Source organism: Nomascus leucogenys, chromosome 2 (genome assembly GCF_006542625.1).
Source record: "Nomascus leucogenys isolate Asia chromosome 2, Asia_NLE_v1, whole genome shotgun sequence".
NCBI classification, from domain to species: Eukaryota; Metazoa; Chordata; class Mammalia; order Primates; family Hylobatidae; genus Nomascus; species Nomascus leucogenys.
This window is the reverse complement of record NC_044382.1, coordinates 38868770-38882472: the sequence shown is the minus strand read 5'-3', so window position 1 is coordinate 38882472 and position 13703 is coordinate 38868770. Positions and strand designations below refer to the sequence as shown.

Below are 13703 nucleotides of genomic sequence, written 5' to 3'. Positions count from 1 at the left end.
TCACCTTTTCTAGGACCTTGTTTTCCCATCTGAAAAATGGAGATTAGGCTCTTTGGAGTGTTTCTGAGGGGCCCTAAGGGTCAGCCTTGGGCCAGTGATGCCAGCCCTCTGGCTAAGTGGGGAATAGGCCAGAGGGTAGGAACTGACCTCTCGCTGTGTGGGGAGTCACGAAGGGAGTCCACGGAATCGTGATAGGGTGGCGCGGTGGCCCTGCGCCGCTCCTCCAGGTTGTAGGCTGCTGCCCGCCTTGCCCGGGCCTCCACACATGCTGGGCTGTTGCATTTGCTGGTACCCACTGATGATAGCATGATCCCCGACTGGGAGTCGGAAGTCAGGCTCTCAGAACGTTCCAGGCTCCACGTGTGGCTCTCGTGTCTGCGAAAGCCAGATGGGGTGAGACGAGGGGTCAGGAAGGGGCAGGGCGGCCCAGCAGGTGTGGTCCCATGGACCTCCCTGGCTCTTCTTCTACCTTGAGCTCCCTTAGCTCAATGCCCTTCTCTACTCTGGGGTGATGTGGATTGTTGCAAATGCCCAACCCCAATATTGGAAGAAGGAGGGCTGGGGTCCCATGGATGGGTGAGCTATAATGTGCAGAGACCCATTTCTTTCCTTCCTGTAACCAGCCTCCCCCCAGCCTTACCTTAGACCCCGTGTCTGGGACCTTTCCACCACCATGGTCCGTAGCTACCTATCTCAGAAGCCCAGCCCCAGGGGCCAGTATGTGAGGGCCCTGACTATTTCCTGGTGCTCCCAGGGAAGAAGGGAGCCAGCCATGTTATTTTTGAGTTGTCTGAGCCTTTGTGCTGTGTGGACTGGCCTCTGCAGTTCTGGAGAGGAGGCTAAGGTGTGCTGTGATTCCTGTGGCAAGCTCAGGGGAGGGTATTGAATAGCTCTGGATGTCGGAGTAAGTGGGCACTTTGTGCCAGATGAAGTATGTGAGTCTACAAGTTTCCATGGGCCTTGGTGGTGCCTACCTGTGGCTGGAGGTGGGTGTGGCTGTGGAGCAGTGGTGAGAAGGAGAACAGGAGTGGCTCCCAGAGAAGGTGGTCTCAGTTGCTCTCCTGATGACATGGTCTGTGGCTGGCACGTTCTTGGAAATATACTGGAACAGACAGAGTTGGGCTAGAGTTAGTGACCGGGGCCCAAATTAACTCTTTCTTGTTGGGGACAGGAAAGTGATGAGCACTGACTGAGCTCCTGGTCGGGGAGACCCACTGGGTGAGAGTGACTTGATGTTGGGGCAGCGATGGCTCCAGCAAATCAACCCCCACCCCTTCCTAATGGAAGTGAGCAAAGCAAGGCCAGCCCTCCTGGTAAGGCAGTGCCTAGCAGGCAAGGCTGGCCATGGGATAGGCTGGCTGCTGCCCTGGCCCATCCTTGCAGGGGGCATGAGAAGGCTGGCTGTCCACTGAGGGCTCAGAAGGGGGCCCAGGAAAGCCACTCACATCTGCCATCTGGATCTCCTCTGGGTCCAGCCGGGGGTGGCTGGGCCCATTGGCCAAACTCCGGTTCTGATGGGCCGGGCACATGTTCTGCCGGAGGTGGTTGTGCATCTGCTTCCGCTGTTTTCTGCACAAGGGAAGGGAAGGTGAGCCTGGCATTCCCCCCACTCGCCAACGATGAACTTCCCTAGCTATCTCTCTAGGGAAACAGCTTTTCCCACTGCCCAGGGCGGCCATGGCTACTGCTCTTCCCTGTACTCAAGCTGCCCTACAGCATCACCACCACCTGAATCCAATAGGACCTGAGCATCGTTGCAGTGAGCTCTGGCTCTGCCCAGAGAGTAGAACTTCACTGCTTTCTAGCTATGCAACCCCAGGCAAGTTACTTAAGCTCTTCACTTTTCACTTTCTTCATCTATAAGACAGGGTGATCATTTATCCATTCCAAAGACTATTGAGGATTAAAAGTATATGAAATATTCAAGCACAGTGCTGACTCCCTCTCTCTCTCCCTCATTCATTCATTTGGTATTTATTGAGTTATCACTATGTGCCAGACACTGTTTTGGAGCAGAGACGATAGATAGGTAGATAGGGAATCCACCCTCCTGAAGCCTGCAGGCCAGTAGAGGAAGCAGATGGTAAACACATAAACAAAGTAATGAACTAGATACTTTCAATAAAGTGCCATGAAGAAAATAAAATAGGTGCTGTGGCTAGGGAGTCAGGGCCTGTGGGACTACTTCAGATTGGCCCATATTAAATGCTCAATTTATTTGATATTAAATCTAATCATGTCCCTCCCCTGTTTAAGACGCTTCATTGTGAACTCATGGAGGTAGAGAGTAGAAGGATGGTTACCAGAGGCTGGGAAAGGAAGTGGGGGGTTGGGAGGGAGGTGGGGATTGTTCATGGGTGCAAAAACTAGTTAGAAGGAAAAAGACCTAGTATTCAATAGCATATGGGGTGACTATAGTCAATAATAATTTAATTGTACATTTAAAAGAGTATAACTGGATTGCTTGTAACACAAAGGTCCATGAGGACCCATCAGTTTGCTCAAGGTCACAAAGGATAAATGCTTGGGGGGATGAATAGAATACATGATATGATTATTATGTATTGCATGCCTATATCAAAATATCTCATGTACCCCATAAATATATACACCTAAGTACCCGCAAAAATGAAAATAAAACCCCTTTATCGGGCCTTAGTGTCCTGTTTCTCTCCCAGCCCTGTCTCTTGCTGCCCACCCAGCACCCCGGCTAGCTGCCTCCGTGATGAGCTTGTTTCTGATCCCCCACTATGCCCCACCCTCTCTGGCACCCTGGCCTTTGCGCATGCCAGGCCATTCACCTGGAATACTTTCTCTCCTCTTCACCTGCTAACTCTTGTTCACCTCTTAGGCCCTGGCCTAAATGCTGCTTCCTCAGGGAAACCCTTCCTGCTCCCCAGCTAAGGTTAGGTGCCTCTAAAAGGTGTCCTGTGACACTGGACCACTTGCTCAGAGCACCGGCCATATGCCTGAGGCAGGGCCTGGTGTCCAGCAGGCACTGAATGTTTGTTGAAGAAGTGAGTAAATGCAGTGGGGGCAGGACAGGCGGCTTGTTTTTTCTCCAATTCTTGGACTTAGTTTTCCCTCTTGGGCCCAGTCTCCTCTGGGCTCACTGGGCCCCAACTCCCTCTTGACCCTCCTGCAGACTTTCTGGTTCTGGATTCATTCAAGACAAGGCCAGCAGGACTTCAGATGCCACAGATGGGGCAGCATGAGTACAGACCAGGGGCTCAGTCCCCAGAATGGTGGCTCTGTCCAGTCCAGACCCTTGCTTTCCAGATAGGAACAGTTGTTACAAACCTGTCATCTTTCAGCACATCAGAAGGTCACAGGGCCTTGGATGCCGAGCTAGGGAGCCTGGGTTTATCCACCAAAGGCACATCTATAGCCTTTGGTGGATAAACCCAAACTCGCTAGCTCAGCATCCAAGGCCCTGTGGTGCCATCTGGGTCCCAGCTATCCTTATAGACTCATGCCCTCTTTTTTCCTGTCCCTGGTCCTTTGCTCCAGCTAGTCTGGGCTGCTCATGCTCCGGGAGTACAGTTGACCCTCATCTGTGCTGTCTTTTAGCTTGGACTGCCCAGCTCCCTCTCTGTTCACTTGTTCTCCTTGCCCCAAGGTTCTGCCCCTACCTCTCCTCTGTCCAGAGGGGGCCCAGCCCCGCCATCTCTGTCCTCTTACCACAGTTGCTCCCAAGGCGGGGTCAGGCAGTGCTTTGAGGCATCTGTCTTTCTTTGGGAATGAAGCTGTCCTCTCTGCGCTCCTCCCCAACACTACCCAGGGCCTGCCCACTTGACAGGGCACCTGTTCCAGGAGCCTGTGGGGTCAGCTGCACGCTCCTGCTCAGGTCCTCACAGTGTCTTTTGAGGTACATACCAGGATCATTCCCATGAGGAACCATCAATTTGCTCAAGGTTACATGGGAAATAGCAGAGCTGGATTTGAACCCAGATTTGTCTTCTTCCAAAGCCTGTGCTCACAACCATTCTTCGTCAGTGCCCTGGGGTCTATCTCCCCAACCCTCTGCTTCTACTTCTTGGTCCAGATCTTTGGCCCCACACCCACCCAGCTACAGAGGCCCCCGAGGGGTAGTTGGGGCCTAGGAGGGTATAGAGGGCTCCAGTGGGGTGGGGGAGGAGAGCCTTCTTCACAAACATTCTTGGAGGCCCATCCCTTGGCTTGGCCTGTCCCCAGCTCAAGTGACTGACACTCACTTGGTCTTGCAGTAGGCCACCACACAGACGATGCCCACGACCAGCAGAGCCACGCAGATGCCCGTGATGGTCAGGACCCTCTTCTGGTACAGCTCCTCGGCTTCTGCAGAGGTAGGGTAGATGCGAGGGGTGGGTCAGGAGGCAAACCCCATAGGGATAGTGGTGCAGAGACCCCTTTGGGGTCCCTTCACTCCAGCCAGTTCCTTCCCTCCTACATGCTCTGTTTTGCCTTCCACTCCCCCACAGCTCTCACCCACCCCTGGATCTGGTCACACACAACTCCCCCTGAGTTCCCCTCCCCAAGCCCCATGCCTGCCCAGAGCACATGAGTGGAAAATGCAGGGGAATGGGAAGGGATGGAGTAGAGGCAAAGCTCCCAAGGCTGTAGAGCAGGGGAGGACAGCTCAGTCTGGCCGGCAACCCTGCCCTGCTCCACAGTGGCCTGGTAGCTGCAAAGAACCTTGGTGGGCCAAGAGGAGTTGTTCTTCATGGCAGTGATCATGGGAAAGCCTTTGTTTACCCCTGCAGCCTGGTCAGGGTGTGGCCCTGGCCCCTTCCAGGCCTGCTATCTCTGCTTGTGAGAAGCCTGCCAGTGGCACCATGGACCCCTGGCATCTAGGAAAGTGCTGGTGTGCAAGGAACAGCCCCCACCCTTGCTGAGGAGCTGAGCTAGGCTGGGCCTCAAAGCCCTCCCAAAGGCCAACTGTCCTCTTTACCCTCTGCTGCTGCTGGGGCAACCCCCATCCTTCTAAAACAGAGAAAGCCAGGAGGAAGAAAAAGTAAAAGGTGACAGCGCTAGCTGTAGTCAAGGCTACAGCCCAGAGACCCCACCTGTGCCCACCACATCTGCTGGCTGGCCCCTCCTCCCAGCTCAGGGGAAAGTAGAGGCTGGACCTCAATGCCTTGGCGGAGCCCTGGGAAATGTCCCTAACCTCTTGGGCTTGCAGCATACCCTGTGGCAAAGGTGTACGCACCAGGAAACGCCCAGGGCTACAAACCCTCCAGACACACAGAGATTTCTAACTATGCTTATCTGATTCACAGACAGACCCCTTCACTCACACACACACACACACCTGCACACACAACATATGCACACACACAGTTAACCACACACTCTAGCAACAGGTGCACACACACGCCCATGCCCACTGACACACAGTCGGATGGAGTTGTAAACAACCAGACCTCCCCCCTAGGTCCCCATCTCTTGGCTCTGTGCCCACAGCCCTGGCTCCAGCTCTCACGCCCCCTTCACATGCCTCATCCAGTTCAGTCAGGCATGTGTCTCCATCACTCCTCTGAGACCACTCTGGTCATAGGCACCAACAACCTCCAGGCCGCCAAGTCCTGAGGTCACTTGCTTCCTTCCCAGCTGCTCTCCTCCTTCTGGGGCCCACTCCCCCTGGGCTTTGGAATGGTTCTTCTCTCTGTCCTACTTCATTGGCTGACCTGTCTCTGTCTTAGCCGTGCTTTCTTCTCTTCTACCGGCTGGGAAGGTAGAAGGGCCTGGGCTCAGGTTTCTTTCTTTCCTGCACCTGCCCTCTCTCCTTTAGTGATTTAACTCAGACTCAGACTTTAAATACCATCTATTTGCAGACTCTCAAACTTTTATGTCCTGCCCTGACTGCTCCCTGAAGTCTGATCGTGCCAGATGGCCCTCCATCGAGTCTGCACCTATTGGCAGCCTCTGTCCCATTAGACATGGATGAGAGAACTGGTTCCCCTCACTCCATGGTGTTATCAGACTTGTTGAGTTTGCCAGTCCGGGGGGTGAACTGTGCTGTCTCAGTGTCGTTTTTATTTCCATTTCACTCGTGAGTGAGGTTGAGCATTTTTCCTATTGGAGTCATCTGTGTTCCCTTTCTGCTTGCTGTTCATGTCCTTTTCTCTGCAGGCATTTAATCAGTTGCATCCTGCTTGGGCTGTGTTGGGCTCCAGACTCACGCATCCAAGGGCCACGACCAAACAGAATCCCTGCTTCCTTACAAACTCTTTTCAAACTCCTACTCGATTCTTCCCAGCTCATGGGCGCAGCACCACTTTTCCTGTTGCTCAGGCCCCACACCTTGGGCTCATTCTTGATTACTCCCTTTCTTCCCACCTACCCTGATGCCGGATCCAGTCGCAAGTCCTTGCAGCTCTGCTTCCCAAGTAGATCCTGGGTCTGATCTAGCCTTACCATTTCCATTGCTTCCAACTTAGTCCAGGATGGTGTCACCTCTCACCTGGAGATGGTCACCTTCTGATGGGTCTTTCTGCTTCCACTCCTCCCCACCTTGCCCCCAGCCCAGGCTGTTGTCCATCCAAAGCTACATTTACTTACAACCATAAAGCAGATCATTTTACTCCCCTGTTTAGAAACTCAAAATGGCTTCCCATTGTGACTCAAATGCAACTCAAAGCCTTACCATGGCCTCTGAGGCCCCCGGCTGCTTGGTCCCAGCCTTCCTTTTGGATCTCATCTGTGGTCCTCTCCCTGCGTTCACTGTGCTTCAGAGCTGCTGGAAGTCTCTCCATCCACTGAACAAGGCAAGCCCACTCCAACCACACGATCTCTATACCTGCTGTGCCGCCCTCTGCAGGACTCCCCCCTGGTTGTTTGCAGGGTTGGCCACTTTTCATCAGGTCTTAAAACAGATGTCACCTCCTCAGATAAACCTTCCCTGACCACTTAGCTACACTAGCACCCCACTCCAGCCAGGCACTATCCCATTACCTCATTTTACTTTCTGTGCAGCACTGAACACCGATGTCTTTCCTGTTTGCTTGTTATCACCTGTGAATGTGAGCCCAGGAGGGCAGGGACTGTGTGTCTGGTAAATTCTGTTCCATAGATGTTTGTTGCATTGGTGACTGAGTGAATATACAGACCAGCCTTATAGACATTGACATACCTGCACACTCACACTCATCTCCACACCCTCACAATTCCACCTGCACGGTGCTCAACCCTTAACACAAAGGCATTCACAGCTCCTCCACCTGCTGACATCTTGCCCTGACAGACCTCACAAGGTGTATACTCTCAATAACACACACGTACCTGCAGATTCACCCCTGCGCACCCTGCCACCATCACAGACCCCACACAGACTCAATGCCTCTCCCACCACCCCATCACAGCCAGTAGCTATAGACAGATGCACTCTTACACACAAACTTTGCAATCTATCTTCTACTGAGAACAGCTGACAGAGGATAGGTGGTGGGGCTAGGAGGCCTCCCCAAATCAGCCACGAGAGCGGCCTTTCCATAACTGTAGGCTCTGCACCACGTCTGAGATCCCACCCCACTGGAGCCCCCACCCTCTGAGCCCCTGCCTCTCTCCTGCTGTCATATGCCTGGACACTTGAGGCTGTGGAGGAGCCTCCCGGTGCAAAGCCAGAAAGCCAGAAACACTAACCCCTTAAAGTCCCTTCTGGCCCAAGGAGTCTTCCAGGGGCCAGAGGGTGGTAGTAGCAGGTGACAGGAGGACACATGTAAGATTCTGAGCTGGGAGACAAGGGGCAGGTACTAGAGGCCAGCCCAACCCAGACCCTGGCTGGTCTTGCCAATGTGGGGTCAGATCATGGAGGGAATGACAGCCTCAAGCAGATGGCAAAGCCGGGCAGACAGACACGGGGCAGGGACAGAGACAAATAGAGAGTTATCAGCTGCTGGCCTGGTGCAGGATGAAAAGCAATGGACATGGAAATGGGGAATGGAAAGAAGACTAAAGTCAAATGGAAAGGGATGCCTGTCTGCACAACTCTCCAAACCAGGCTTCTGTGGTTCCTGGACACCAGCCCTTCGAGGGGCCATGTTCACACATGGGGCCTATCTCTTGTCCAGCCAGCCTGCGGGTCTGCACTCAGCTCAGGAGGGGGCCCTCCCCTCTGAGCCCTCCTAGCAATAGATCTCCCCTATGTGAGGGATGCTACTGTACACTGAGGGCAACGGTCCGAACCCCTGAGTGCCCTTCTGTTCATGAGCTTCTTTCGTCTCCCGCTAAATCAACGTAGTTTATGAAAGGACATCTCGATGGGGCCAGGAGAGATTTTTGGAATCATCCCTTTTCCATTTTTTGGAAAGGAAACCAAACATTCAGCACACATGGCATTGGAGGCTGTGGAGAGGGGCCACGCAGATGGTGCTGAGTGATACACAGAGGTTTCATACCCTTTAATTCAAATCCAAGGTGCTCTGGCAGTGCAGAAGAGCAGAGGGTCAGAAAGGGAGGGGTGGAGGGAGAGAGACAGGTGGGTGGGGCAGGGAGAGAGAGAGAGACAGAAACGTTGGTCAGGACTCCTCAGACACCGGGCAGCCATCCTGCGAGGTGAAAGCAGGTTAGTAGTGTCCCCTCCCAGCCTCCTGAGCTCCTTCCCTGACACCCAGTCCCCAAGAGCCCCAAGGAGGGTAGAGAGAGATGTTAGAAACAGCAGGCAGGGCAGGCTCTTGAGAGATGAGCTGTGGGGTTAGTACCTGGTGGCGAGGCAGAGGCGCAAGAGTCAGTTGGCAAATGTCCCTGGGAGGAAAGGTAAGTGGGGGTGGGGGTCTCAGGAGCTCCCCTGCTCCTCCCAGCATCAGTGCCAGGCCTTCAGCACTCTCAACTCTAAAGCCTTCCTGCAGACAGCTTGCCCACCTCCCTCATTGGGGGCCCTATTTTTTTTTTCTGTTCAGAGTGCAGGCATGAGGTCCCCAGACTGGCCCCATGTCCCTGCTCTGCCCCACAGGCCTAGCTGGCCTGTCCACCTACTGGGAGCCTGGGTGGGGAGCTTCAGAGTCTGTGGGAGGGAGTGGGAAGAGGAAGAGGATGAGGCTGCAGATAGCAGGTCACTTCTCTACTTGACACCCCAACACCCTAGAAGCCTACAGGGCTGGGCCATGGTGCCTGAGCCTGATTTCACTACCGAGAAGAGCAAACTGCAACTCACAGGAAGAGACAAGTGGGTTCACTTCTAGAATGTCTGAGCTCCTCAACTGGTGGACAAATTACAGTCTTGGAAGTGGGATCCTGTTTTGAATGTGTGATTTCAGGACCCTGTGACGGAGACCCCCACATCATTGAAGGGTTAGATAAAAGGACCCTGACTCAAGGGTCAGTTCTGCATTGACCTGCTGCTGTGCCACCCCGAGTGATACCAATCTAGTTAAGTCTCAGTCTCTTATCTGTTACATGGGCATCAGGCTGGGGCATAGGATCCTAGGAGGTTTGCAAACCTGGCTGAGCTTCTGAATTGTCCAGACCAAGGAAATCTGGCTCTGAGGTGGGAGCCCAGAAATCTCAACAGTGTTTTTAAAAAGCTCACCTACCATTCTAGTGTAGCAGCCAGCATCGGTCTACAAGCCTAGAGTCTCAGTTTCATCCCTAATTCACTATGTGGATGTGGGTAAGCCATAATCCCTGTTTCCTTGTCTGTCCAGAGTGCTTGCACACAGCTAGAGGAAGATGTGAACAAGCCTGGACGGCATGAGCTCAGCACGCGTGCAGGGCCCCACTCCTCCTAGTCTGGACTGGCTCACTCTCTGGCTTCCCCAGGTGCATGGTCGGTACCACTAGATCCAGGGAGGGTGTGACACTGTGTCTGATATTCTCATCTGCCTTGGAGGAAGGCGAGCGCGTGGCAATCTGCAGGAAGTCCTGCGCATTATCTGTCCCTGGACCTCTCGTGTACTTCCTGATAGGGATTCCAGAAGGTTCTGCATTTGGAAAAGGGCGGGAGAGCAGGATGGCTCCGAGCCAGGGACTTTGATGGCTCTCACTGAAAAGACTTGAGGAAGATCCTGGGGCTTCAACCCCCCAGTTCCATGCAGAGACCACACCAATGAAGCATTCATTACTCCCAGCTTTTCCAGACGCAAGCCCTTCTTGTACTGCTATTAAATCCCAGGTTGGGAGTGACCTTGATGTTTTGGTTTCTTTGCAGTCCCACTCTGACTGCTTGGAGGCAGGAAAAAGTTGCCGTAAGTACAGTTTGTCCACTCCTCTCCAGGGTGTCCCAGGGCTGGTCAGGCATGCTGAGTAGACAGTACAAACTTGACAATTCTCAAAGAACCCTGGCACACCTCTCACTGAGTAGTTAATGCTGTGGCCCAGGGACCCTTCAGGCAGCTGGAGAGCTCACATTGTTTGGATATCCAGCCATGCTGCCCTGAGAGAACAGCCCAGCTTGACCACAGCACCTGGGATGCAAAGAGGATTGGGTTCATAGAGCTTGTCTGGGCCCCACTTTCCGACGAGGTTGTTGTATTAGATGAGGCAGCTGGGGCCCAGTGATGCTAGGACACTTTCCCAAGGTCACACAGCAAATTAGGAGGCAGAAGGGAGACTGCAGCCCAGACCCTTTGGTCCCTTGGTGCTAAGCCATGGCTTTTCTGCCCACTGAGTTTCTGGGCAGGCCTGGCTGGGTATTCCTGAGGACAATGATCATCTGGAGAAGTGAGCAGAGCTCCCAAAGCCCTTTAAGAGTTTTCTTCTGTGTCACTCCTCTGGGAACCGAATAGTAGCAGCTGCAGCTTCTAGGGCTCCTAACTGGCCTCCTCTTTGAGTCAAAGGCCAGTACTGTTTAGAGTGGTGGCTGGCATGATTGGTGGGGTCACTGAGGGCTTAGCCAGTCACTGGGTAGGCAGCTTTCTCACTGGGAAGCATGGGATGGAACATGAGGGGCCTATAGCTGTGTCCGCCCCAGCAAAGACAAGACCTTCCCACTCATTATGTTCATTGGCTGCCACTCAGCCAGGGTGGAGTGGCACCACTGAGTCACAGGAAGGTCCTATTAACCAGAAATTTGCATATTGACCAGTAACCATGGCAACCTGATGCTGGACCCCTGACAGGGCTGTGCTTACCAGACAATACGCAAATTCTTCATCCTGGACATGTCCCGTGACATACAGTCATAGGGTGCCTGGACAAGGAGGCAGTGATGTGTACAGATGTGAGCATGAGCTCCTGTGTTTGCACATGTGTGTGCAGGTGTGAGTACATGCTCATGGGTTTGCTCATGTGTGCAGGTATGTAAGAACATGATTGTGTGTTTGTGCATGTATGAGCCCATGCTCATGTGTTTGTGCTTGTGTGTGCAAGTATGTGTGCTCTTTTACATGGGGACATAAAGCTGGACAAGCTTTGACCCATGGGGAATGGAGGGGCTGTTTGTGGAAGAAAGAAAAGCTTCAATGTGCTATTGCAGTCACAGGCTCTTTCCTTGATCTCTGCAAAAGATAACCTGGTCTAGATGCTATCTGGGCAGGTTGGACACTTTGCTCAGGATGTGCTGGGAGTCAGCCTCTAGGGGGCTGATGCAGCCCACCGCCCCCCCCCTCACCCCCCCGCATACCAGTTGTAGCTGGGAGAGGTACTAAATTGCACTCCAATCACAATGGCAGGCTCTCTGCTAAGCCCTTCTTATGCAGCACTTCATTTCATCCTCACAGTAACCCCACAGGCATAAATGTCATCATCCCCATTTTACAGATGAGAAAACAAATTGAGAAGTTAAAGAGGCCCCAGAGCTAGTAAGCTCAGCAGCTGGCATTTTTACTGAGGTCTCTTTGAATCTGAAGCCTGAACACTTAAGCCAGCACTTTACACTACCTTTTCAGTAATTATCTGCTAGAGCAGTACATGAAGTGCTCTCTGGGAAAGTGCTTGAAGAGCATAAATCCTTTACGAAAAGGTAACAGTCAAGCTACTGAAGACACTAGGCAGAAGGGCCTGGACTGCCTTTGCAGGCTCTTTTCTGGGCTCCTGGGGCCCTGCTGACCTTCCTAGCAGATCTAGGCTGAAAACTGAAGCAGCCCAGCTGGCAGAGAGGCCTTGGATAGCGGCCCGGGTTCCGGAGTTTCTGCTGCTCTGATTCAGGACAGGCTGGAACTCACCGTCCAGAACAGTCTCACAAGCCCAGGAGGCTCTCTGCTGAGAGGAATATTGCCCCACTGTCTCTCTCCCCTGGCCCCCAGCTCTGGCTAGGCTCTGCCTTCTCCTGAGGTCCCTCCTGCTCTACAGTCCTGCACTCAGGGCTGGGTATGACTCTGAAATGATTGCAGAGCCTGTGTTCTAGAGAATTCTGTTGGGCCACATGTCCTGCCCACAGGCTCTGCCCTTCCTCCTTGGCCTCCTACACTCTATTAAGATAGTTGACCATCTGGGCCAAGCAGCTCCCATCCCCCGCCTGGGGTCTCTATGCCCCTGTGGGGTTGGGGTGGGGAGTAACTTGCTGGACTTTTGTGCTTTGGCCTGAGGAGGACTGGGAAGGATCATTTCTCCACGCTGAGACCTAAATCCCCAAACCCCTTTTCTCCAAGGCTACCTGCATGGTCCCCTGGATCCCACCTTTAGCACCTCCCAGAGTTCTACCTCCCAGTATCCAGTGCCATGTGGACACTTGGTTCCACACTCCTCATGGGGCCCAGCTGTCCTCCCTGGAGAAGAGGAGGGGGGGGAGCACGCAGTGGCCTAGCCTGCTCTGCAGGATGGGATGGGTGACTGGGGACAGGCCTTGCAAGCCAGCGGACCCCTGGTCCTCAAGCAGAATCAATGGCCGGCCAGAGGCTTTTTGTTCTGCTGCACCTCCACCTGGTGGTGCTGGAAGGAACTGCTCTCAGGCCCAAAATAAAACACTCCATAATTATGGCTGGGTCCTTGGGCCTTGGGGCTCACTTTTCTTTCTTTCTTTCTTCTTCTTTTTTTTTTTTTTTTTTTCCAAACTGTACAAAAGAGAAAGCTCCAACCTCAGAAGTTGAAGAAAGGAAGGGAATAAAATTCTAGATGGGAGGATTCAGACCACAGAGGTGCTGGAGAGAGTCACCAGCAATTCCTCATTTCCTCAACTTTTTAGCATCTCCAGCACCAACCCCCGCCCCCTGTCCCACCATCCTGTAGCCACATAAATATCTCTGGTATTCATGGAAATCATTTCCCTGGGTCCTGCTGTCCCTTAATTCCCCTTCCTTCCCTCTACCCCGTTTCCAAACCCTCAAAACAAACAAACTCTGGCCAGACTGGAAAATGGGCTTTCTGAGAACTTTTTTTCTCTCTCAAACACATTGGCACACACACGCACACACTCACTGCCAGCCCCTTTGGTACCCTCAGGCAGCCTTCGGAGGCAGGGGAGGGCTCTGAAAATGCTTCCTCCCATTCTGGCCAGGCTGCCTGACCCCAGAAGTTGGGAGGAGGCCTGGGTGTGGCCCTGGCTGCTGCAGAGAGAACTTGGCATTACTGTGCCCAGGAGGTACAGCCCACATGTGGAGGTGGGGGTGCCAGGGGGTGTTTCCGTCTCCTCTAAGGAGTGCAGGACACCCTCTGCATCTCCCCCTAGTCTTGCTAAGCAAGGCCCCATCCCTCCCCAGGGGGAGACTGTCAGTCACCAGGGAAGAGAAGAAGTAGAAGAAAGAGACATACTGGAGAAGTTGACCATTGCGAACTGCTGACACCTGTCCCCGGTGTATCCCACAGGACACCTACCAAAAGAAAGAAAACCAGAAAGAGAGAGCCAGGATAGC

General features: G+C 53.3%; 1 protein-coding gene across 3 annotated transcripts in view; it reads right to left on the bottom strand.

Moving 5' to 3' along the window:
- NRG2 (neuregulin 2) overlaps window positions 1-13703 on the bottom strand; it is a 197084-nt gene that overhangs the window by 4664 nt on the left and 178717 nt on the right. The window contains exons 5-10 of one of the 3 annotated variants that reach the window (XM_030828198.1): window positions 13603-13661; window positions 8376-8399; window positions 4215-4317; window positions 1446-1569; window positions 975-1102; window positions 148-375 (exon numbers count right to left, since the gene is read on the bottom strand). In XM_030828198.1, coding sequence (XP_030684058.1) covers window positions 148-375; window positions 975-1102; window positions 1446-1569; window positions 4215-4317; window positions 8376-8399; window positions 13603-13661 — 666 coding nt within the window. The remainder of the gene's footprint in view (window positions 1-147; window positions 376-974; window positions 1103-1445; window positions 1570-4214; window positions 4318-8375; window positions 8400-13602; window positions 13662-13703) is intronic. The other 2 variants (XM_030828212.1, XM_030828204.1) reach the window with 2 other exon arrangements.